This window comes from Vipera berus (assembly GCF_964194415.1).
Source record: "Vipera berus genome assembly, chromosome: 16".
Classification (NCBI taxonomy): Eukaryota; Metazoa; Chordata; class Lepidosauria; order Squamata; family Viperidae; genus Vipera; species Vipera berus.
This window is the reverse complement of record NC_138219.1, coordinates 3797597-3819852: the sequence shown is the minus strand read 5'-3', so window position 1 is coordinate 3819852 and position 22256 is coordinate 3797597. Positions and strand designations below refer to the sequence as shown.

General features: G+C 49.3%; 2 protein-coding genes across 15 annotated transcripts in view; one reads left to right on the top strand and one right to left on the bottom strand.

The window, feature by feature from the left end:
• The window catches only part of ITGA10 (integrin subunit alpha 10), an 80184-nt gene extending 69833 nt beyond the window's left edge, over positions 1-10351 (top strand). For 9 of the 10 annotated variants that reach the window (XM_081340205.1, XM_081340206.1, XM_081340207.1 and 6 more), the window contains 7 exons: positions 558-642; positions 1650-1763; positions 2609-2701; positions 3260-3373; positions 4785-4883; positions 7191-7304; positions 8667-10351. In XM_081340205.1, the coding sequence (XP_081196331.1) occupies positions 558-642; positions 1650-1763; positions 2609-2701; positions 3260-3373; positions 4785-4883; positions 7191-7304; positions 8667-8717 (670 nt within the window). In that variant the 3' untranslated portion in view covers positions 8718-10351. The remainder of the gene's footprint in view (positions 1-557; positions 643-1649; positions 1764-2608; positions 2702-3259; positions 3374-4784; positions 4884-7190; positions 7305-8666) is intronic. The other variant, XR_014028075.1, reaches the window with a different exon arrangement.
• Positions 1-22256, bottom strand: part of RNF115 (ring finger protein 115) — a 53673-nt gene that overhangs the window by 22350 nt on the left and 9067 nt on the right. For 2 of the 5 annotated variants that reach the window (XM_081340238.1, XM_081340239.1), the window contains exons 3-9: positions 22124-22181; positions 16590-16786; positions 15797-15871; positions 14990-15071; positions 13155-13248; positions 12545-12660; positions 8783-11457 (exon numbers count right to left, since the gene is read on the bottom strand). In XM_081340238.1, the coding sequence (XP_081196364.1) occupies positions 11326-11457; positions 12545-12660; positions 13155-13248; positions 14990-15071; positions 15797-15871; positions 16590-16786; positions 22124-22181 (754 nt within the window). In that variant the 3' untranslated portion in view covers positions 8783-11325. Of the gene's footprint in view, positions 1-8782; positions 11458-12544; positions 12661-13154; positions 13249-14989; positions 15072-15796; positions 15872-16589; positions 16787-22123; positions 22182-22256 lie in introns of those variants that run through there. The other 3 variants (XR_014028082.1, XR_014028080.1, XR_014028081.1) reach the window with 3 other exon arrangements.

Here is a 22256-nt window from a genome sequence, read left to right as displayed (position 1 = left end):
CCTGACTCCTTATTTGTCGTCTTGTGTCCAGGAGCACACCGCTCTAGTCCTCAACTTACAACAGTCCATTTAGTGGCTGTTCAAAGTTACAACAGCACTGGGAAAAGGGACTTATGACCCTTTTTCACACTTACGGCCTTTGTGGCACACACACTCCCACAATCATGTGATCAAAATTCAGGTGCCTGGCGCCTGATTCGTTCTTACGACTGTTGCTGTGACCCAAGGTCACGCAATCCCCTTTCGACGAGCAAAACCAGCGAGGAAGCGCCGCTTCCTTTAACAACCAAGTGACTAACTTATCAGCTGCAGGGATTCACTTAACAACTGTGGCAAGGAAGTTTCTAAAACGGGGCAACACTCACTTAACAAATGTCTCGCTTCGCCACAGAAATTTTGGGGTCCCGTTGTGGTCGTAAGTTGAGGACTAGCTGTAGTAGTTCAGAAGTGGTGCGCTGGGGAGGTGGAAATGTCTTAAGGCTCAAGTGGACTATTCCGAATCTCCAACTCAAAGGATGCCTCCGATTTAGCTTTTTTTCTTTTTTTTTGGGTTTTAGTGAGTCGACCCTGAACCGTTACGAAGTCCACCCCGTGGGGACGTTCCCGAGTGACATGAGCCCAGAGTTTAGGACAACCATCAAGGTAAAGATGTGGAGAAGAAGGAGCAAGACACCAGGAGGAATTGCCAACTTTGTTTTAGCACATTTGGTGGGTGGGGGGGCTGGGTGGGGCGCAGGATCCAGCAGGTTTTCCCCCTTTCAACTCGCCACGGCCGACTCGAATGACAAGAATCGCACTAATATCAAAGAAATAGTGGCATAGAATCGTTAAAGAAAGGATGCCAAAGGAGGGACAAAATAAAAGACGAATGACAAACATTAAAAAGAATTTTTAAATTATTTGAAACGACTAAATTGAATTTTCCGGTAGTGAGTTGTCCCGCGGTGAATTCTCTCTGGTTGTCCCATTCGGTCTCCAAGTGGGGCTTGGAGTGCTCTAAAGAAGGGGTTTCCAACCCACCCCCCCGGTCCGTGGACCAGTACCGGGCCGCAGCATGCCAGCCACCGGTCCGCACAAAGAAGCAAAGCCCCATCTGCGGGATGCAGGCAGCACACAAAACCACGCACCCCTCGAGTCCGCGGAAAAACCTCTCTCCACGGAACCGGTCCCTGGTGCCCAAAAGGTTGGGGGCCTCTGCTCTAAAGAAGCAACTGGTCTGTTTTGTTTATTTATTTGGTAAATATCACCCCAAACCATTGAAAAACGTGAGATGTGGGAGAAGGCAACCAGTTTCTCTAGCAACAAAGCCCCTTTGCAGCCCCGGCCAGGTGGCAAAGCCTTCAGGTCCTTCTGGAAGACCAGCAAGGATGGGCCAGTCTGGCCTCGGGGCGGTGGTGGTGATGATGGGAGGATGCTCCAGCGGGCAGAAAAGGCCCCGGGGGTGGATGTTCGTCCTCTGAGCTCGTGGGTTGGTTTCCAAACGTTTTGTCACCAGGCTAGGTAACATCTTCAGTAGAGTTTAAGGGAAAGGACTCTCTTGCTGGATCCCATGAAATCCCATTTCTTCGTAGGTGGGACCTTCAACTGTTCACATCCCCGTGGTTTTGTTTTTTTTTTAATTTAAACCTTTGGTTTTCTTCTCCTTGCAGATACAAAATCTTGCCTGTTACGCTGTGACCGATCTCTCGCTCCGGATGGCGCTTCCTGCCACTGGCTATCAAGGGAAAGAATTCCTCTGGGTGACTCGCATCCTGGCGGATAATGTAAGTGGCTTGGCTTCACTTATGCACAGGTTCCCACGACACAGCAGCTCTCTTGCCAGAGGAACTCCTAAACCAGGAACTCCTAGGCAACCTTGGCCCTTTTAAGACTCGTGGACTTGCAACTCCCACAATTCCTGACCCAGTATGGGGGAACTATGGCTCCTTTATGACTCGTGGACTTCAACTCCCAGAATTCCTGAGCCAGCTATGCTGAGGGGAAAGGGAGAGGTTTCCAAGCTGAGCCATGCTGGCTCAGGAATTCTGGGAGTTGAAGTCCACGAATCATAAAAGAGCCAAGGTTGCCAACCTTGCCAGCTGGCAGACGTCTGGACTTCAACTCCCAGAATTCCCTTGCCATGCTTTCTTTTTCTTTAGCCCTCAACTAAAAAAAAGGAGTCAGGGTCCAATCTGGCTGCTCACAACATCTTGCATTTTTGAAATGGTTCTTAATTAAAAACAGTTTCCAGAAAATTCTGTCGAAACGTTAGAAAAACAGCCCCCACACTTAGCTCGGAATGGGACAACTCACTGCAGACAACTCGCGGCAGCCAACTCACCATGACTAAACTCGCCGTGGGACAATTTAACAATTCGGTTTAATTATTTAAAACAAATAACAATTTATTTTAAGTTTTGTCTTTCACATTTCATTCTGTCCCCCCATTTGCATCCTTTCTTTCATGATTCTATTCCACCATCCCTTGGATATTAGCGTAACTCTTATCCCACAGTAAGTTGTCCTGCCGTGAGTTGGCTGTGGTCGAATTGTCACAGACCCCACTCAACTTTGGGGGAAAATTACAATCCAAACAGCAATTTGATGCTTTATTCTTTTAACTCTTAAGATGACCTGCAGCTCGCCAAATCAGACCAAGTTCGAAGCAGCTAGCAGTGTGATTCCACTATACCCAGAAGAATTGGCACACACAGACAGAGTGGTAAGCTGGCAGAGGTCATCTCAGAACCATTGCATGGTATCTTTCAAAAATCCCGGAGCGCTGGGGAATTAAGTAAAGGTAAAGGTTCCCCCGCACGTGCGTGCTAGTCATTTCCAACTCTAGGGGGCGGTGCTCATCTCCATTTCAAAGCCGAAGAGCCAGCGCTTGTCCGAGGACGTCTCTGTGGTCTTGTGGCCGGCATGACTAGATGCCAAAGGCGCACAGAACGCTGTTACCTTCCCACCGGAGTGGTCCTTATTTTTCTACTTGCGTTTTGACGTGCTTTCGAACTGCTAGGTTGGCAGAAGCTGGGACGAGTAACAGGCACTCACTCGGTTACACGGCACTCGGGATTTGACCCGCCAAACTGCCGACCTTCTGATCGACAAGCTCAGCATCCTAACCCAGTGAGCCACCGCGTCCCTGAGGAATTACCTGAGGACTAAGCCAGAATCTGTTCGTTTTTTCTTTGGGCCTGGCACGTTCTATGAGCCCAGAAATCACTTTTTTCCCCGAGGAGATTCAGGATAAAACCCCATTGCTTTTCCTCCCCTGCAGAACTGCACCAACGCCGGCTGTCAAGTGGTGACCTGCCAGCTGCAGCACCTCGAAAGGAGCTCCGAAGTCACCGTCCACTTGCTCAGAGCTGTCCGGAATGAGTTCTTCCGGAGGGTGAGTGCCGCCACAGGGTCTCCTGTCGCGCGTGTGTTTGTGTGTGTGTGTGAAGCAAGGGAGGAATTTTCTCTTCCATCTCACCAACTGTGTCCTGATCAGCACAGCTTGTGGTTTTCATACGTTGGGCAAACTCAGCAAACTAGCTAGCTGTGGTTTAGTGTATAAACTACTGTAAGCCAAGTGCAGGGTGTTGTTTAAATAGTCATAGCAAAAAGAAAAGAATACACACAAAGGGGGGAAACAGTCTTCTGCAAGGAATGTTTCATTGGACTTTAGTTTAAGGCAGGGGTCCTCAGCCCCTGGGCCAGTTTACTACTTGCCCATAGCCTGTTTAGAACCAGGCCATGCAAGTGGTGGGCCAGCATGCATGCGTACACGCAGGCTGTGCAAGTGGTGGGCCAGCAAGCATGCGTGCATGCAGCTCGACTTGTGCCAGCGGCGAGCTGGCACGCACAGGCGTGCAACTCAATTTGTGCGAGCGGCAAGCTGGCGTGCACGTACAGCTCAGCTCATGCAAAGGGTGGGCCAGTTCCAGCCGTAAAGATTGGGGACCGCTGGTTTAAGGGTTTAAGCCCACCCTTTTTATATCTTTCCTCATGTTATTGCTGTCATGGTTCCGATGAATGAGACAAATCAAACAAATTGCAGGCATATTATTTATCTAAAAAGTCTTAGTAATGAAACGAAACATCGGCACTCATGGAGGGATGCCAGAATCTGAAATCTCCTCCCCCCAAACCCATCATAACACACACACAGTCCCCGCCCTTATCTACACGTCATAAATCACATTATCCAATTAGTTTTACATATGAGGTTTCACTTCCCATTCTGTACGCGGCCTTTTCCAATCTTCTCACAACTTCCGGGTGATTCCTCCCTCCCAAATGAAGCAATTAAAATAACAGGCTGTCTCTTATATTGTCAGTGCAAAAACATGTCAATGTTTGCAGCATTGACAATTGCATCATTGCATTCGATAGTTTTTGAGTGCCATCTTTTTGAAATTGAGCGCTCTTATTTTTTTATCACTTTTCTTGGACCATCTTGGATCCAACGGGATCAGATGCTTGTCAATCCCTGCACACATACAACCAGTTGCCAAGCACCCCACAATCCTGTGATCGTCACTTCTGCTGACTTTCCCAAAAGGTCAATAGGCAAGCCAGCAGGAAAAGTCATAAGTCACCTGGGGGGGGGACAAGGCTCCCTCACCCAGGGATCCTCCGGCTTTCACTCAGCCTCAATCCTCACTGCACCTCCTGTGCACCTTCCTTGGCACCCTCACACACACTCCCACACACACACATGTACACACCCTCACCATTTTGAATCCTTTTCAAAAGAGAATAAGGATGCACCCTTAATTTTGTGGAACCCTCGTCACATTTTAATTTTGTGGATCTAGGCCAAGTTCAAGTCAGTGAAGATCGTCAGCAGCATCACCCTGAGCATTCAAGAGGAAAACAACCTGTTTCTCCTACCAAAAGCCGCCCACCAGCGGGAGGTAAGAGACGGGACCGGCCAGGGCCTCGTGTCCACCACACAAGCATCCAGTTCCAGATGTGGAAGGTTCAAGTTGACTACTTTATCATAAGTCTTGCATTCCCTTGGAAACAAAAGAGATGTGTGTGTGTGTGTGTGTGTGTGTGTGTGGCTTATGTCTCTTGTGGCTGCACAAGGACTTAAGGTTAGCTGCCCACATGATCCCCACATCCCCCCCTGGTCCTTCTTTTCTCTAGACCAGCCATACCCACTTCCCGCAACCGTTCTTCATATGTTTTTCTCTCCAGGCCTTTTTAATCACCTTAGTTCTCCATTAAAGGTTAATCAAAGGTTAATTAAAGTTTCGTCGAGGATTAAAGATGGTTAAAGGTTAATCGTCTTAAGTCCTCGACACACGACCGGTTGCTTACGACCGATTCAAAGTTATGGCAGGCTCTCCTCTGGTACTTACGACCCAGATTTGAAGTTCTGACTGCACTTGTGGGTGCTTAGCAACATCCTGGGATCACGACACGTTCTGCGCGTTTTGATAGAACCCAGCCCGTTAGCAAACCATCGGTTTGTTGAATGACTGCGAGAAAAAGCTTGTAAGATCAGGTCAGTCAGGGGGGGTTGACTTAATGATCATCAGGACTTGCTCCATGATGGTCATAACTAAAAGGACTATTTGTAGAAATTTCATTTTTAAAGCTTTTCTTTAGTGCAGACTAAGTAAGGCATTTTACGGTCCACGGGTGGGCCGTTTGGTCCGTGGCATTGGGAAGGGGGGGGGCAGGGCATCATCATCAGCCCTCCCTAACAGTCCCAGTTTCTCATATGGCCCCTTGGGAAAATCAGTGGTTGTCTATTTATATAATTCCACCTTAAACCATCATTCAACCTCGGTTCAAGGTCACGTGGTGGCAAATATTCCATGAAATAGTTTATCCAAAAAAATAAAATAAACTGAAAGAGATGAAAAGCCACGATGTTAACTAATAAATACATCTTTTTCACTGCCTTTTAATTAACTGTTAGTATTACAGGTGGTTCCCGACTTACGACCGTAACTGAGGCCAAAATTTACGTTGCTAAGCAAAGCACTTGTTAAGTGAGTTTTGCTTCATTCTGCAACTTTTCTTCCCACGGTTGCGAAGTGAACCGTTGCACTTGAGAAGCAACTCGGGCTTCCCCTTTGACTTTGCACGTCAGAAAGTCATAAAAGGAGATCCCTGGGATGCTGCAACTGCCATAAATACGAATCAGTCGCCAAACGGCCGAATGTTGATCACGTGACTGAGGAGGTGGGAATGCTGCAAAGGTTGTTAAGTGTGGAAAATCGGTCATAAGTCACTTTTTTCAGTGCCGTTGTTAACTTTGAACGGTCACTACACGAACTGTTGCAAGGACTAGACCAGGGGTAGGCAACCTTGGCTCTTTTATGACTCGTGGACCTCAACTCCCAGAATTCCTCAGCCAGCCACGCTGAGGGGAAAGGGAGAGGTTTCCAAGCTGGGCCACGCTGGCTGAGGAATTCTGGGAGTTGAAGTCCACGAGTCATAAAAGAGCCAAGGACTAGGTGTATTACAAATGAAAGCAAAAAGCGATCTTCAATAAACCCATCCCAAAATTCCATTTATTTGGCAAGAGGCCATCTTGTGCTTTGTCCGGTTCTGGCACTGCATCATAAGATGGACGTAGAGAAGGGCAGTGAGGGCACCTCCCTGCGGCCACCAGGGTGAGGACCCGTATATGTCCACCCCTGCCCTACTGGAGCAATGGGAAGGTCTCCTTGGCAGGGTGGATCCCACGAGGCTTCCTCCAAACTGGGGTGTGTGTGATTGGTACGCTCCGGTGTTTTGTTACCCAGAATATGAGGTTATGCAGAACAGCCATGTTAACCTTCTAAGGCAGTGATGGTGAACTTTTAGAGACGGAGTGCCCAAACTGCAACCGAAAACCCACATGTATCATCGGGTGCTGGGTGGGCATTGCCCATTGGGTGGGCATTGCCCACTGGGTGGGTGTGGCTGCAGTGGTAATGGCAGACTGGGTGGGACTATAAAGTTCAATCAATTCCAACTTTGCGAGATCTTTTTTTTCCCCGCGAGAAGTTGAAATTGATTGATTGAAACTTTTTTTTTTGGCACACGGCAGAAGTCGAAAGCGAGGTTTTATAAAACCCAGCTGAAGGCCGACTGGGGCGATGGCACATGTGCCCACAGAGCAGGCTCCGCATGCCACCTACAGCACACGTGCCATAGGTTCGCCACCACGGTTCTAAGGCCTTTGGAATCACGGCCTTCTCAGGAGTTTGATCTCCTTGCAGGTTATCCTGGAGATCATCCAGTCCAAACTGGTCCCTCTTTCCCTCTGGATTCTGATTGGCAGCATCCTTGGCGGCCTCCTGCTGCTAACCCTGGTCATCGTCTTTTTATGGAAGGTAAGAATTGGGTGGGATCCATGTATCTCCTGGGGATGCTTGAATTCGGATTCCTGCACTGATTGTCTATCTGTGCGTGTGCATGTGGGGGGGGGGGTTGACTAGATCAGGGGTCCCCAATCCCCGGTCCATGGACCAGCACCGCTCTGTAGCATGCCAAAAACCGCTTCACGCAAAGAAGCGAAGCCCCATCCGTGGGATGCAGGCAGCATGCAAAACCAGACACGACACCCCACCACCACCATTCTGGTCCCTGGGAAAACCTTTCTCCACGCAACCGGTCCCTGGTGCCCAAAGGGTTGGGGACCACTGGACTAGAAGATCTTAAAGAGACCCCTCAGGTCTGTAGTTGACTCTGCAAAGGCATAAATTATCCTATCGGCCTGCCAGTTAGGACAGCCATTGAAAATTATAAGGAACACGACAGGAGGATTGAAAGCTATTAAAGAGATCAGGACGAATCAATCACACTCGTTGCGTTTACTTTTAGGTTGAAGTTTATTTCTTAACGTTACAGATTACTGTTTTTGTTGAAATTAAAACACGTCATGTCAAATTCCGTTTTTGGCTCAGCCCCTCACCTTGGGAAGCATGGTGCCATCTATGGCTCCCGGAAGCCCCCTCCCCAAAAAGTTAATTCTGCTGAAATGGCAGTTCCTGCACTGAGGAAGGGGCTGTTGTGAATACAGGCAGTCCTCGACTTACAACCGTTCATTTAGCGAACATTCAAAATTACAGCGGCACTGGAAACAACGGGGGTACTTACAACTTATATACTGCTTCGCCACGTTTTGCAGCCCTCTCTAAAACTGTCTTACAGAGTCAGCATATTGCCTCCCCCCCCCAACAGATTCACGGTTGTTAGGTGAATCTGGTTCTGTTGACTTGGCTTCTCGGAAGATGGCAAAAAGGGGAATCAACGAGACGTGGCAACCGTCGTAAACCTGAGTCAACTCCCAAGCGTCTGACCCTGGGGATGCTGCAAGGGGTGGTTAAGTGTGAAAAACGGTCCCGAGTCACACATGTAACTTCGGACGGTCGCTAAACGAACTGTTGTTAAGTGGAGGGCTACCTGCATCGATTGTGCCCTTAAATTTTTGCCACAGGTCCCTGAAAAAAGAAGCGTCTGAATTTGAGAGAATTGCGGGGAAACGCCTTTCCTCGTGGCTAAGAGTGGGAGCAAAAACGCCTCTTAGCAGAGAATTCACCGATGTTTCTCCCACTTAGCGGCTTGAAAAAGGAAAGAGAGCTTAGGCTGAGTTGCAGTTGGAAGCTTCAGAACTGAAACTTTAAACCTCCAATTCTCTGCAGCGTATGAATAACCTCTTCGTTTTCTGCTTCCTTCTCTCATCCCAACCTCAGATTGGATTTTTCATGCACAAAAAACCCGGGGAAAATGAGAAAGAGGAGTGAAAGTCGAGTCCGGTGGAACAAAGACTCTTTGCCCAAGAAGAAGCATCATCTGCGGGGGGGGTTTTCTGTGCCAATCACCTTTAGGACCACAGATGCTCGGGCTGGTCCGCGCGGATGGTTCCAAAATCTTAAGGTAGCATCTTTCTTTGCATTTTGGGAACAAGAAAGCACGACTTTTTTTCCCCTCCCCTTCTGTGTATTTAGATACACGCTCTCTAAATATCGCCAAGACTGATATTCAGGGGATTAATTCAAAAGCCACGTTTGCCTGCAAGATTTGCGGGCGGAAGAAAACAGGCACGAGGATTTTAAGTGGGTCTCCTTTACACCGTGCAGGAAATCCCCAGATGGAAATCCTTTATTCCAGATGCTTTTTCAACCCCACCCCACCCCGAGGAAAATTTGGGGTTCAGTCTGGCATTGACACTGCACTGGAAGCTGCTGTCGGGACTGCCCGTTGTAAATCTTGCCGGATTTTTACTTCCAAGAGAAAGCTTGAGACAACCGTGGTTCGAGCACTGAACAAGCCACTGGGATTTGGTATCCTTCAGCTTTTTGGGCGTGCCCATTTCCAAAACAAGGCATAGTGTTAAACTGGTCCCTTCCCCCCCAAAAAGAGGCCGTTCGTGTCTGTTTCTCGCACAAATTGGGGTACGGCATCCCCTTCCTGCCCACGATCCACCTGAATTTCTGAAAAAAAATATTCTAATGAAAAACGGGGATTTTATAAACTGGGAAAGTTACTCCCCCTTTAAAAAAAAAAAAAGCACTGTGTGGAAGAGGGTTAACGCTCCAGCTGCCTGACATTACCAAAAGGCAAGGTGGCGACAGTCGCATCCCTCCTTTGGGCTAAAAAAAGTGGGTGTTCCAAATCCAGAACTCCTAAAAGTTAACGAACACTTGAGGGGGGGGGGGAATCACAATCTTTGGCTGCCTTGGCTGGACTCCCAACTCCCGTCGACCTCAGCCAATGCAGAATAACGGGAATTGCAGCCTCCCAATTTCCAGCCAGGCCCTCCGGTTCTCAAGAGCGGTGAGGCCTGCAGCCAAATGGAAGGAGGACTTGGAAGGGCTAGCGGGCAGCCGTCTCTGCCACTTTCTCTTCGTCTTTCTGGACTGGCACAAGGAGGGGCTTGTTCTGGAGAGAGAAACCTCCACGGGTGCCAAGACCCGGAAAGAATTCTGGGGCCACGAAGGATCCTGCAACTTTTTCAGGGCCTTACGAGGCCCTTTGGCCACAGCAGCCCCCCCTCCCCCAAGCTGCGAGGCTTCTAACGGTGCTGGGCCTGGGGGCGGCCTGCCTTTCAAGGGCCGAGGCTGCCAGGTGGGCAATGCGGCCGCTCCGATTCTGCCTCAAATGGCCCGACCCGGCCTCCATGAGCCTTGAGCCTGCCAGTGTTGAAGAGGCCAAAACTGCCCAGCTAAAAATTACCTTTGTTGTCTGGTTTCTTATTAAAAACTTTATTCAATAGCAAGCAAAAGGCGCTACGTTTAGCATCGTCTCCCAGGCACGTTTTTACAACTATTTCCTTGTAGTGTGTGTGGGGGGGGGGCAGGGGGGGGAGAAAAGTGGGTTTTTTTAAAAAAAAAATCTTTTGTCCTCTTTGCATCCTGACCTGGCTAACTCACCTGCCCACCCACCCCCCACCCCCTTTCCTCTCCACTTGAAGGTGAGACATTGATCTGGCTTTTCAATGAGAGATTCACACACACACACACACACACACACACACACCAGGGCTGGTGGGGTACAAAGGAAGTTCAGACATGATCGAGAGGCTTAAAAGCCGGCGTATAGAGGAAGAAAAAAAAGAAAAGGGGGGGGGAGAAAGAGAGATAGAGAGACGAGCTGTTCTTCCTGATACTTCCAACACTGGTATTCGCGTTTTCAATACAGAGGAATACCTGGCAACACAGCCCTTTTCGCTGTGAAAGACAAAGGAGTCCGTGGGGACAGCAAGGAGCAAACCGGGCCTCGTGCGGCAGGCGAGTGGATGTTCCAGTTCAAGCAAAGGAATCCAGCCACAGGAAGGCTTGCCTCGCCCAGGCAAAGCGTCACCTGTTTGCTTCCACGGGAACCTGGAGCGGGGAGAGTAGATTGGGGGGGGTCCTTCTCCTCCCCCCCTTCTGAACCCAAGACACCAAATGCAAAGGAAGAGCCACCAGCCCCCTCCAAAGATGCCACGCTTAAGGCGCTGCGGGGAGCCACGTCCCTGCAGGCCTTCCGACGCCTGGCTCCTTCCGAGCTTTTGTCTTCTCAGCCCGCTTCCAGATAAGGGTGTTACGTGGACAGCCAGCCAGCGATTAGTACAGCTACCGGAGGAGAAGGTCCACGGGCTTTAAGGGACGCCGCTCCCGCCCTGCGAGCACTGACGTGGCCCCTACAGACCTGAAGGTTCAAGAAACGGTTCCTCGGGGACCGTTTTTCAGAAGGGGGAGGGCAGGCTTCCATGGGTGCGTGTGGGTGTGTGAATGCTGCCCAGGCCCGCTTCCTCTCTTCTTGCTACTTGCTCGTGTAGTTTTGAGTTATCGTACAATTTACAACTGTAGTCAAAGAGTGCCGCGGGCTTCCGCTGCCCTTCTCTCTCCCACCGGCCCTGGGGAGGCTTCAGAAAGTCCATCGGTCGTGCAGGTGGCCTGGGCTGCCAAAGGAGTTGCTCGTGGAGGCCTCTGTGTTCGGGGCTCGCTGAGCGGAGTCCTCCCCATTCAAACTCTTCCGGCACACGGGACACGTGTCGTGCTGTCAAAGGAGGCGAAAACAAGCATGCGTGTGAGCGACAGGCACCACCAGGGGAATAGAATGGAATGGAATGGAATGGAATGGAATGGAATGGAATAGAATAGAATAGAATAGAATAGAATAGAATAGAATAGAATAGAATAGAATAGAATAAGGATAGAATAGAATAGAATAGAATAGAATAGAATAGAATAGAATAGAATAGAATAGAATAGAATAGAATAGAATAGAATAGAATAGAAATACAGAATAGAATAGAATAGAAAATATGGAATGGAATGGAATAGAAAAGAATAACTAGAATAGAATAGAAAAGGAGAGAATGGAGTGGAGTGGAATGGAATAGAATAGAATAGAATTATGGGAAAGAATAGAATAGAATAATAGAATAGAATAAAATAGGAATAGAATGGAATGGAATGGAATAAAATAATAGAAGAACAGAATAGAATAAAACAGAATAATAAAAGAATAACAGAATAGAATAAAATAGGAATAGAATAACAGAATAAAATAGTAGATTAAAATAGAATAATAGAACAGAATAGAATAAAAAAGAATAACAGAATAGAATAAGAACAGAATAAAATAATAGAATAATGGGACAGAATGGCAATAGCACTTAGAATTATATCCCGCTTCACAGCGCTTTACAGCCCCCTCTAAGCGGTTTACAGACTCAGCCTTTTGCCCCCAACTATCTGGGTCCTCTTTTTACCGACCTCAGAAGGACGGAAGCTGAGTCAACCTTGAGCCGGTCAGGATCGAACTGCTGGCAGTGGGCAGAGTCAGCCTGCAATGCTGCATTCTTAAGCAGTGTGCCACAAATGCTCCGAGTGCGCCTTGCGCAGAGCACAGCCAACTGACTCTTGAGATGGAGGGTGTGACCGACCACACCACTCTGCCATCTGCCCACTCAGAGCGCCAGAGACGCCAAAGCCAAACGCCTCCTGGAGGATGTTCTCTTCTTGTTGGCTCCCAGCTGCATCTCCTGGGCTGGTGCCTGAGATTTCCTGCCCCAGAGACAGGAGTTGCCCTGTCTGTCCCCCCCCCCCCAACAACTGTCCAAGCCCAAGCAGAGACTTACCAGTTCCAGCCATGGCACAATGCAGCTGCTATGGAAATAGTGATTGCACGGGAGTTGCCGGACCTGCTCCGCCACAGTGTAGTCTTCCTTGCACACGGGACACTCCAAACCCGTATCTGCGGGAGGGGGAACATTAGTGACAGCTGTTGCCACACATCCAGAGTCAGCCACACGACTTCAACTCCCAGAATTCCTGAGCCAGCATGGGTGAACTATGGCTCCTTCATGACTCCTGGACTTCAACTCCCAGAATTCCTGAGCCAGCATGACTCAGCTTGGAAACCTCTCCTTTTCCCCTCAGCGTGGCTGGCTCAGGAATTCTGGGAGTTGAAGTCCACCAGTCATCAAAGAGCCAAGGTTGCCTATCCCTGGCCTAGTCTCTTCTTAAAAACCTCCGGTGATGGGAGTGCCCACGATTTCTTCTCAAAATTTGGTTTTGAGAAGTTGCCATTGGGCAGAACCTTTACTCTGTTGGACGATTTGTTTGGGAAGCACCGGGGGAAAAAACAGTGCCGCCATGAGCTGATGAGGTCTCCAGAAAAGCTCGTTCTCCTTACAACTGGCTCTAGACCAGCCAAGAAAAAAAAAGGCGACCAAAACAAGAACTTACCCACTTGTTCCTGAGTGACGGTCACTGTTGGGAGGGAAGAAATTTTCTCCTTCTCAGCTGGGGGAGGCCCTGTATTTTCCAAGTGCCCCATAAGCTGCAAGAAAGGTGAGAGAAGAGGAGGGTGTGTGTGTAACCCACGAGTAGAGGTCTTAAGGCGGAGGTGCTGGCTGTTGCAAAGTTAGGTGGGAGAAGCCAACCAGACTTCCTTGTTTTTTCTTTGAAGACATTTCCCTCCTCATCCAAGAAGGTTCTTCAGCTCTGACTGGACGGTGGGGGAATGGGAGGATTTATACTCCTTGCAGACAGCTGGTCATTTGCATTCTTTTTAGAAAGTCATTGAGGCCACTTGGAGGTTTATCTGTGTCTTCAGCGTCATTTGAGCGGTGCCAAAATGGGGTCCTTTCAGCACTTCCAAGAAGGCTCCACACCCATTTGCACCACTCAGGTGACCCCCTGAGGATACAGATAAGCCTCCCAGTGGCCTCAACGGCTCTCTAAAAGGCGGCAAATGACCAGTTGTTTTGTTTTTCTTTGAAGACGTTTCGCTTCTCATCCAAGAAGCTTCTTCAGCTCTGCCTGGATGGTGGGGAATGAAGGGATTTATACTTCTTGCAGGCAGCTGGTCATTTGCCTTCTTTTTAGAGAGTCGTTGAGGCCACTTGGAGGTTTACCTGTTCTTCTCGGGGTCCCCTGAGTGGTGCAAATGAGTGTGGAGCCTTCTTGGAACCCATTTGCACCACTCAGGCGACCCTGAGGATGCAGATAAAGCTCCCAAGTGGCCTCAATGGCTCTCTAAAAGAAGGCAAATGACCAGCTGTCTGCAAGGAGTATAAATCCTCCCATTCCCCCACTGGATGGTGGGGAAGGGAAGGATCCCGCCAGAGCTGATGAAGCTTCCTGGAGGAGAAGCGAAACGTCTTCAAAGAAAGAACAAGCAAGCCCAGTTGCCTCCTGAAAATGCAGCTTTGGGACCACCAGGACCTGGAGGACTGAGAATCTCCGTAGACATTTCGGTGGGAAGAACCCTTACTCTGCACAAGGGGGGCTGTTGGAGCGCCCCTCCCAGCCAAGCTGCACTTGGGAATCAGGCGCTTGCCGAAAGCTTAAAAAAAAATGCACGCACCTTCAGACGTCCCCAGATCTTTGAATCTCAACAGTCGGTAGGGCTCTAGTGCCGCAGCACATTGCTCAAAATCCTCAGAGGGCCTACACAGCAATTCCAGGTCACGACCCGGATGGAGACTCTCAGCCTGGTTCTGGTTGAACCGTCGTCCCCTTGCCCTTGTTCCCAGCAACGTGAAATCCGAAGGGTTTCCGTTAGCTGAAGAACCAGCACGGCTTGACCGTCACATCATAATACTAAGGCCAAATAGACGGGTCTGTATATCGTACCGAATTAGAAAGAAAACATTGCGTGCCGGCATCAAGTGCCAACCGGGCCAGCATTTCAGTATTCAGTATTCGCACAACATACTTATCCAGATCATGACGTCGTCCAGCGGCCCATGACCTTTTGGGCTCCAGGGACCGGTTCCGTGGGGAAAGGCTTTTTTCCATGGACCGGAGGGCCTGTGTGGTTTTTTGTGCTGCCTTCATCCCACGCATGTGCAGACGGGGCTTCGCTTGTTTGTGCAGCCCGCTTTCTGGCATGCTGTGGACCGGGACCGGTCAGCGGACTGGGGACCCCTCAACTACTGCACAACACGCATAGCTTAGATTCACTTCAACTAGGTGTGTTTTAGCACTGCCCCAGGTGTCAGGACAGGTGTGCCACAGGTGTCCTTACAGGAGGAGAAGGGCAGCCTCACCTGGGGCCAGCTGGCCAGTGCCTTTACCTGGGTCAAGACCGCATCGAGCCCGCTTTGGTCCCACGCGTAGTCCCCAAAGCTGGAGTGCAGCCTGCCGTGCATGCCTCCCCTGGAGGAAGGGAAAGAAAAAGGACGCTCAAAGGTGGGGCCGGGGGGGGGGGGAACAGCTGCTTTCCCTCCCTCAACTTTCAAGTCCAACATGGTGGACAACTTCCAGCCCCCCCCAAAGCCGTAATTTTCTGCAACTCCTAGTCAGAAAAAGAATCCGGGAGGAGCAGCCCCAGGTCTCGGGGTCAGCTGCAACGGCCAGCACAATTCACCAAGGGTAACTAGGATGCAGGAGAAGTGAAGCGGGGGGTGGGGGGATTGGTCAGTTCAAAGCCAGAGGTCTAAGACCCCTCCCCGCAGCCAACCCATCCTGGCCAACTGGCCGCAGGACGAGTGGCGCTAATCTCGAAGGAATAGTGGGATAGAACCGTGAAAGGAAGTAAGGCAAGGACAAAAATCAAAACTTTTTTTAAAACTCTTTTTTAAATAATTAAAATGGAATTCTTGAATGGTCCCGCGGTGTGTTGACCCATTTTGCAAAGCCAGGCCTGGAACGGGACCCAAGCCCCGGAGACAAAGCGGAGGGGAATTGCTTGCCTGAAATTCAAGCCACCTTCCCTCATGGAGTTTCCAGACCTCCTTTCCCGGGCTGGGAGCTGAGAAGCAGCTTGAAAAGGTTCCCAAACAGAGTCCGTTCCAGAACAACCTCAACTTCGCTTGCTCGTCCCAGACCCAAATCCAAGCCCTGGGGACACCTGGCGGTCGCCAAGAGCAGAGGCCACTCACCAGGAGAAAGACGGAGGAGGCGATCCGGGCACTGCCGAGTTTGCAAAGAAGCCAGCGAAGATCTGCTGTATTATTCTGCTCCGGGGCGGTGATTTGCCGGGTGGGAAGAACAGAGAAAAGGTCACAGTTAAGGAAGGAGCAGCCATATTCGTGGAAGTTGCCACCTGGCCAGGAGGAGGCCCATCTGTTCATGCCACAAAGGCATTTCCTGACAGCCAAACAAGTTCACCTTACGCGATGCAGGAAGCACCGGTTCCTTTGGCAAAGCGCACAACGATGCATATTGATGCACAATGCTGAACTGGCTGCCAAGAGCCCAGATAGGATCACTATGGAAAACTACAGCTAATCCTCGACTTGCAACAGTTTGTTGTTACGATGACCCTGAAAAAAAAGGGACTTGGGGCCCATTTTTCACACTTAGGACCGTTGCAGCATCCCCACGGTCACGACGCTTTGGCGACTGACTTGTGTTTATGATGGCTGCTGCGTCCCGGGGCCAGGTGAGTTTCTGCCAAGCAAAGTCCATGGGGAAGCCAGATTTACTTAATAACCGGGTTCCTAGCTTAACAGCTGCGGCGATCCACTTAACAACTATGTGGCAAGAGAGGTCGTAACATGGGGCAAATGTTTCGCTTCGTGACAGAAATGTGTTCGTTAAGTCGAGGACCGCCTATGCCGGCTCCGAGGCTGTGCTGGTTTTCCCTCCCCTGGGTGAAACCGCCGCCGTTCTCTGCCAAAGCTGAACGGAGCAGCGGCTTTGGAGAGCTTTGCTCGTTCCCGTGGTTCTTACCCTTCGATGGCTGGAGAGCGGTCCGGCCGGGTGCTAAGGCGGGGCCGATACCTCCGGGCCATGGGCAGCCGGGGGGGTCGGCTTGGTCCCCAAAGGTCCGCGTGGGCTTGGTGACCCCTCTCGTTGTCTCTGCCATTGTGGTCCAGAGAGCTGCTGAGGAATGGGAAGACCATGGAGCGGTCCAGCTGGTCCCAGAACTAAGGGAGGGAGATGGAAAGTCAAGGGGGAAAAAAGAGAGTCAGAACTGGCTGAAGAGGCACACCAAAAACTTAGCCGGAGGGAAAAGCAGGATCTTCCTTCCTTTATATAGGTATTCCTCAACTTGCAACAGTTTAGTGACCGTTCAAAGTTACGACGGCCCTGAAAAACGGGACTCGTGAGAATTTTTCAGTTACGACCCTTGTGGCATCCCCACAATCGTGGGATCAACATTCCGATACTTGGCAACCGGTTCACGTTGATGACGGCTACGGCGTCCCAGGAGCCCCTTTCGTGACCTACTGGCCAGCAAAGGCAATGGGGAAGCCAGAATCACTTCACAACCGGGTGACCAGCTGATCGACGGAAGTGATTCGCTTAACAACTGGGGCAAGAAACGATCGTAAAATGGGGCAAAACTCCGACAAATGTCTCACTTAACAACAGAAATTTCTGGCTCAATTGTGGTCATAGGTTGAGCACTTGTCATTTTGGTCCCTCAAATTTGTAAGAGAGCTCTTTGTGTAGCCATGCTGGTCTCGTCTGGAGTCTGTTGTTTTTCTTTCTCTGTGGTATTGTTTTTGTTTGGGCTTTTATTCCCTTGTTTTCCAGAGTATCCCAGGCATCCTGTACTGCTTTTCCCCTCTAAGATTTCCATCCATGGAATCCTTCCTAGACCCTCTCTTAGCTTATTGAAGTCGGCTCCCTTAAAGTCTAATGGGCTAATGCCTCCTTAAGTAACACCAGCTGCCTGCAATCAGTGCAGGTTCGCATCCCACCAGGCTCAAGGTTGACTCAGCCTTCCATCCTTCCGAGGTAGGTAAAATGGGGACCCAGATTGTTGGGGGCAATTAAGCTGACTTTGTAATAATGCCGCTTGGGGGGGGGGTGAAAGCCCTAATAAGCAGGCATATACATAGAATGAAGGCTACTGCTAAGCTTGTAAGCCGCCCTGAGTCTTCGGAGAAGGGCGGGATATAAACGGAATTAAAATAAAAATAAATAAATAAATAAAATAAAACACTAGCTATCTTTTTCTGCATTGTGGTGAATTCTAGTATATGGTCACTCTTCTCCAAAGTTCCTACAGCCTCCACTCCTTCAACCGTTTCATATTTACTAGTAAGGATTAAGTCCACCACAGCTGACCCTCTAGTTCTAGGAAGAATTAAGTCCACTATAGGAATAGGATTCTTTATTGGCCAAGTGATTGGACACACAAGGAATTTGTCTCCGGTGCAGAAGCTCTCAGTGTACATAGATAAAACAAAGCGATAAGTCGCCGATCATAAATCATAAGATACAATTATTACTCCTAGATACCAACAAGAGAAGGTATTTATTTATTTTTTATTTTAATTCCATTTATATCCCGCCCTTCTCCGAAGACTCAGGGCGGCTTACAAGCTTAGCAGTAGCCTTCATTCTATGTATATGCCTGCTTATTAGGGCTTTCACACATCCCCCCCAAGCGGCATTATTACAAAGTCAGCTTAATTGCCCCCAACAATCTGGGTCCTCATTTTACTTACCTCGGAAGGATGGAAGGCTGAGTCAACCTTGAGCCTGGTGGGACTCGAACCTGCACTAATGGCAGGCAGCTGGTGTTACTTAAGGAGGCATTAGCCCACTGCTCCACCAAGGTAGTAGGAAATAGGAGAAGATGAGAAGGATAATAGCTCACTACGTGGGTAAATATCTCAGGCCTCAAAGAGTGCCGTGGAAATTAGGTGTAACTGTGAGAGGGACCTTGGAGACCAAGTGGACGATCGCTTAAACATGAGCCAGCCGTGTGGGGCAGCAGCCCCAAAAGGTAATGCAATCCCTGGTTGTATACACAGAGGCATGGAATCAAAATCACATGAACTTTTAGTAGCGCTTAGTAAGGCCACACCTGGAATACCTGCATCCAGTTTTGGTCACCACATTATAAAAAAAAGATGTTGAGACTTTGGAAAAAGTGCAGAGAAGAGCAACAAAGATGATTGGGGGACTGGAGGCTAAAACATATACGGAAACGATTGCTGGAATTGGGTAGGTCTAGTTTAATGAAGAGAAGGACGAGGGGGGGGGGGACATGATAGCAGTCTTCCAGTATCTCAGGGGCTGCCCCAAAGAAGAGGGAGTCAAGCTCTTCTCCAAAGCACCTGAAAGCAGGACAAGAAGCAACGGATGGAAACTAGTCAAGGAGAGAAGCAACCTGGAACTAAGGAGAAACTTCCTGACAGTGAGGACAATTAACCAGCGGAACAACCTGCCTCCAGAAGTTGTGGGTGCTTCATCACAAGAGGTTTTTAAGAAGAGACTGGACAGCCACTTGTCTGAAATGGTTTATTCTCTCCTGCTTGAGCAGAGAGCTGGACTAGAAGACCTCCAAGGTCCCTTCCAGCTCTATTCTGCTTCTGATTTGAACCGAAGTAGCTGTGTTAGCTCAGACCCACTAATTAACACGCCAGTAGCATCCTCACAACACACTAAACCCTGGCAAAGGGACTCAGCTTACTGAGTCAACCCCATTGTCTAGCAGCCTAGCTTCTCACAACAAGGGGCAGGTCAGTTGGTTTGTGCCACACATGAAGCCCCCCAACCAGCCAGCCACCTGTGTACCCCGTGGGGTCTGCAAACTCAGCCTCCAAATAGAGAGACAGCCCAGCCCGTAGACAGGCAGACTCCATCCATGCCGGACCACTGCCTCGTATAGCGGCAGAGGCCAGGAGAGCAAGCTTACCTACTGTCAAAGCAGGTGTCACACCTGGCTGTTTGGTCGTCCTCCCAGTCTTGGCCACAAACAGGTGGAAGGCCCCAGCAATGGCCTGGCTGAGAGGCAGTGGGAGGCAAACTGGCCGCTGAAAAGGGTCGGGAAAGCTCTGAATAGTTTCCTTCCTGCCCACTCCTTCGAGGCAAAAGCCTGCCTCATGCGACAGAAACGGCATCTTGGGATAACCAGTCACCCATCTAAATATAAAATGACTTGGATCCAATGCTATACTTGGTCTGATCTGCAATGCATTTGCAAAAACCAAGAGTCAGCCTTTCTCGGCTTGACGGTGCTATTAATATACTTGGCTTTTACTAGAAATCGCCCGTATTTTTTTACACCAAATTTTTCTCTCTTCCGGGTTTACTGCGGTGCTGAAAACTTGGTGAAGGCTGTTGAATAGGACGCGATCTGTTCTCCACGCAAGCCCCAAAACTAGATAAATAAAACCCAATTAAACAAATAAGTCAAAAACGTTATACAGGGAGTCCTCAACTTACAAGCCGTAAGTTGTGATGGTCACGAAGTAGATCGCTGCTTACAATTTGTTCTGCAACGGTCAGCTCTGAGATCATTAAGCTAACTCACTCTTGGCTACAGCCAGCTTTCTCCTGGGAAACCAGAGATAAACCCTGGTTTCTGGCAAAATCATTGTAAACCGTGGTCATGTGACCGGGAGAGCCTGCAAAAAGCTATAAATGTGGACCAGTTCCCGAGCACCCACACTCGGGCATTGACATTAAAACTTCAAAACAGGATGTAAGTCCCTTTGGTGGGTGGGTGTGTCTATCATAACTTTCAATGTTCACTAAGCAACAAAAGTGCGTATAGTCAAGGCCATGGTCTTCCCAGTTGCAATGTACGGCTGTGAAAGTTGGACCATAAGAAAGGCTGAGCGCCAAGGAATCGAGGCCTTTGAACTACGGTGCTGGAGAAGACTCCTGCGAGTCCCTTGGACTGCAAGGCGATCAAACTGGTCAGTCCTAGAGGAGATCAACCCTGACTGCTCTTTAGAAGGCCAGATCCTGAAGTTGAAACTCAAATACTTTGGCCACCTAATGAGAAGGAAGGACTCACTGGAGAAGAGCCTCATGCTGGGAAAGGTTGAGGGCAAGAGAAGAAGGGGACGACAGAGAACGAGGTGGCTGGATGGAGTCACTGAAGCAGCAGGCGTGAGCCTAAATGGACTCCAGAAGATGGTAGAGGACAGGAAGGCCTGGAGGAACGTGGTCCATGGGGTCACGAGGGGTCGGACATGACTTCGCAACTAACAATAACAAGAAGCAACCAATTTGTCAAGAGTGATTCACTTTCCACCTAGTTTCCTCTCCGATCTCAACTTGACAATAATTTAGGGGTGGGGGTGTGAATGGCACAGAGTGGGAATGGAATGCCATCTGCAGATCATGACACCCTGCTCCACCCTTCAAGGCCATGCTGCACAGGTGTTTGAACGGTCCAGACGGTTCCCGTAACAAAAAAAGAGTGAATGAGAGTGGGGACACTGCAGTGGACAGAAAGGGACGGCCAAAGGGGGGAATTCAAGTTTAACTATGTGGACAAATTTGAGTGGGAAAGTCAGCACTGGTTTTGCTTTTCTTTCTTACAACGTAGTGCATTCAATAAAACTGTTACTTTTGGGAAGAACTACGGGTAGCCCTTGGGTTACGACCACAATGGAGCCCAGAATTTATGTTGCTAAGTGAAAACATTTGCTAGGGGAGTTTCGCCCCCCTTTTACGATTCTTCTTGCCACGGTTGTTAAGTGAATTATTGCACTTGTTAAGTTAGCAACCTGGTTGTTAAGCGAATCTGGCTTCCCCCATTGACTTTGCTTGTCGGAAGGTCACCAGAGGGGAATCATAGGACCCTGGGATGTAAATATGAGTCAGTTACCAAGCATTTTGAATTTTGATCACGTGACCGTGGGGATGCCAGAACAGTTATTAAGTGTGAAAAACGGTCATAAGTCACTTCTGAACAGTCCTGTTGTAACTCTGAACAGTCACTAAATGAACTGTTGAAGTCGAGGACTACCAGTATGTTCAGGGAGTTCCTTATTTGGATTTGCTAGACCAGGGCTAGGCAACCTTGGCTCTTTTATGACTGGTGGACTTCAACTCCCAGAATTCCTGGGCCAGCCATGCTGAGGGGAAAGGGAGAGGTTTCCAAGCTGAGCCATGCCGGCTCAGGAATTCTGGGAGTTGAAGTCCACCAGTCATATAAAAGAGCCAAGGTTGCCTACCCCAACGCTAGATGGACATCTGACACGGTTATAAGCTGAGCATTATCTGTACTTGTTCACTGACATTGAGGAAAGCGATCCAAAGCGTTTATCTCTTCTAAAGCATCACATCGAGGTTTACGCTTCCTCAAACAACCGATGGTTTGTTTGCACACCCCTGTCTTTTCCAAACTAGGGGGGGTCTCCCCTAAAACTGACCTCGCCCACCAAAGAGCCACATCTCAAACCGGAGCAAAGTCGTTCAGGGGTGGGAATGGACAAGGAAGGACCCCTTCCCAACACAGCCGTAGTAAGCTGAAAAATAAAATGAAAAAACAAAACAGGGAAACTCACCTCTGCAAATGGGGTGGAAGGACTTTCATCGGGGCCACTGCTGTTGCCTTCTAAAAAACTAAGGAGAGAGGAAAAAACAGGTTGTGGGAAAATGCCAGGGCTTCTAGAACAAGGGTTTCCCAACCTTGGCAAC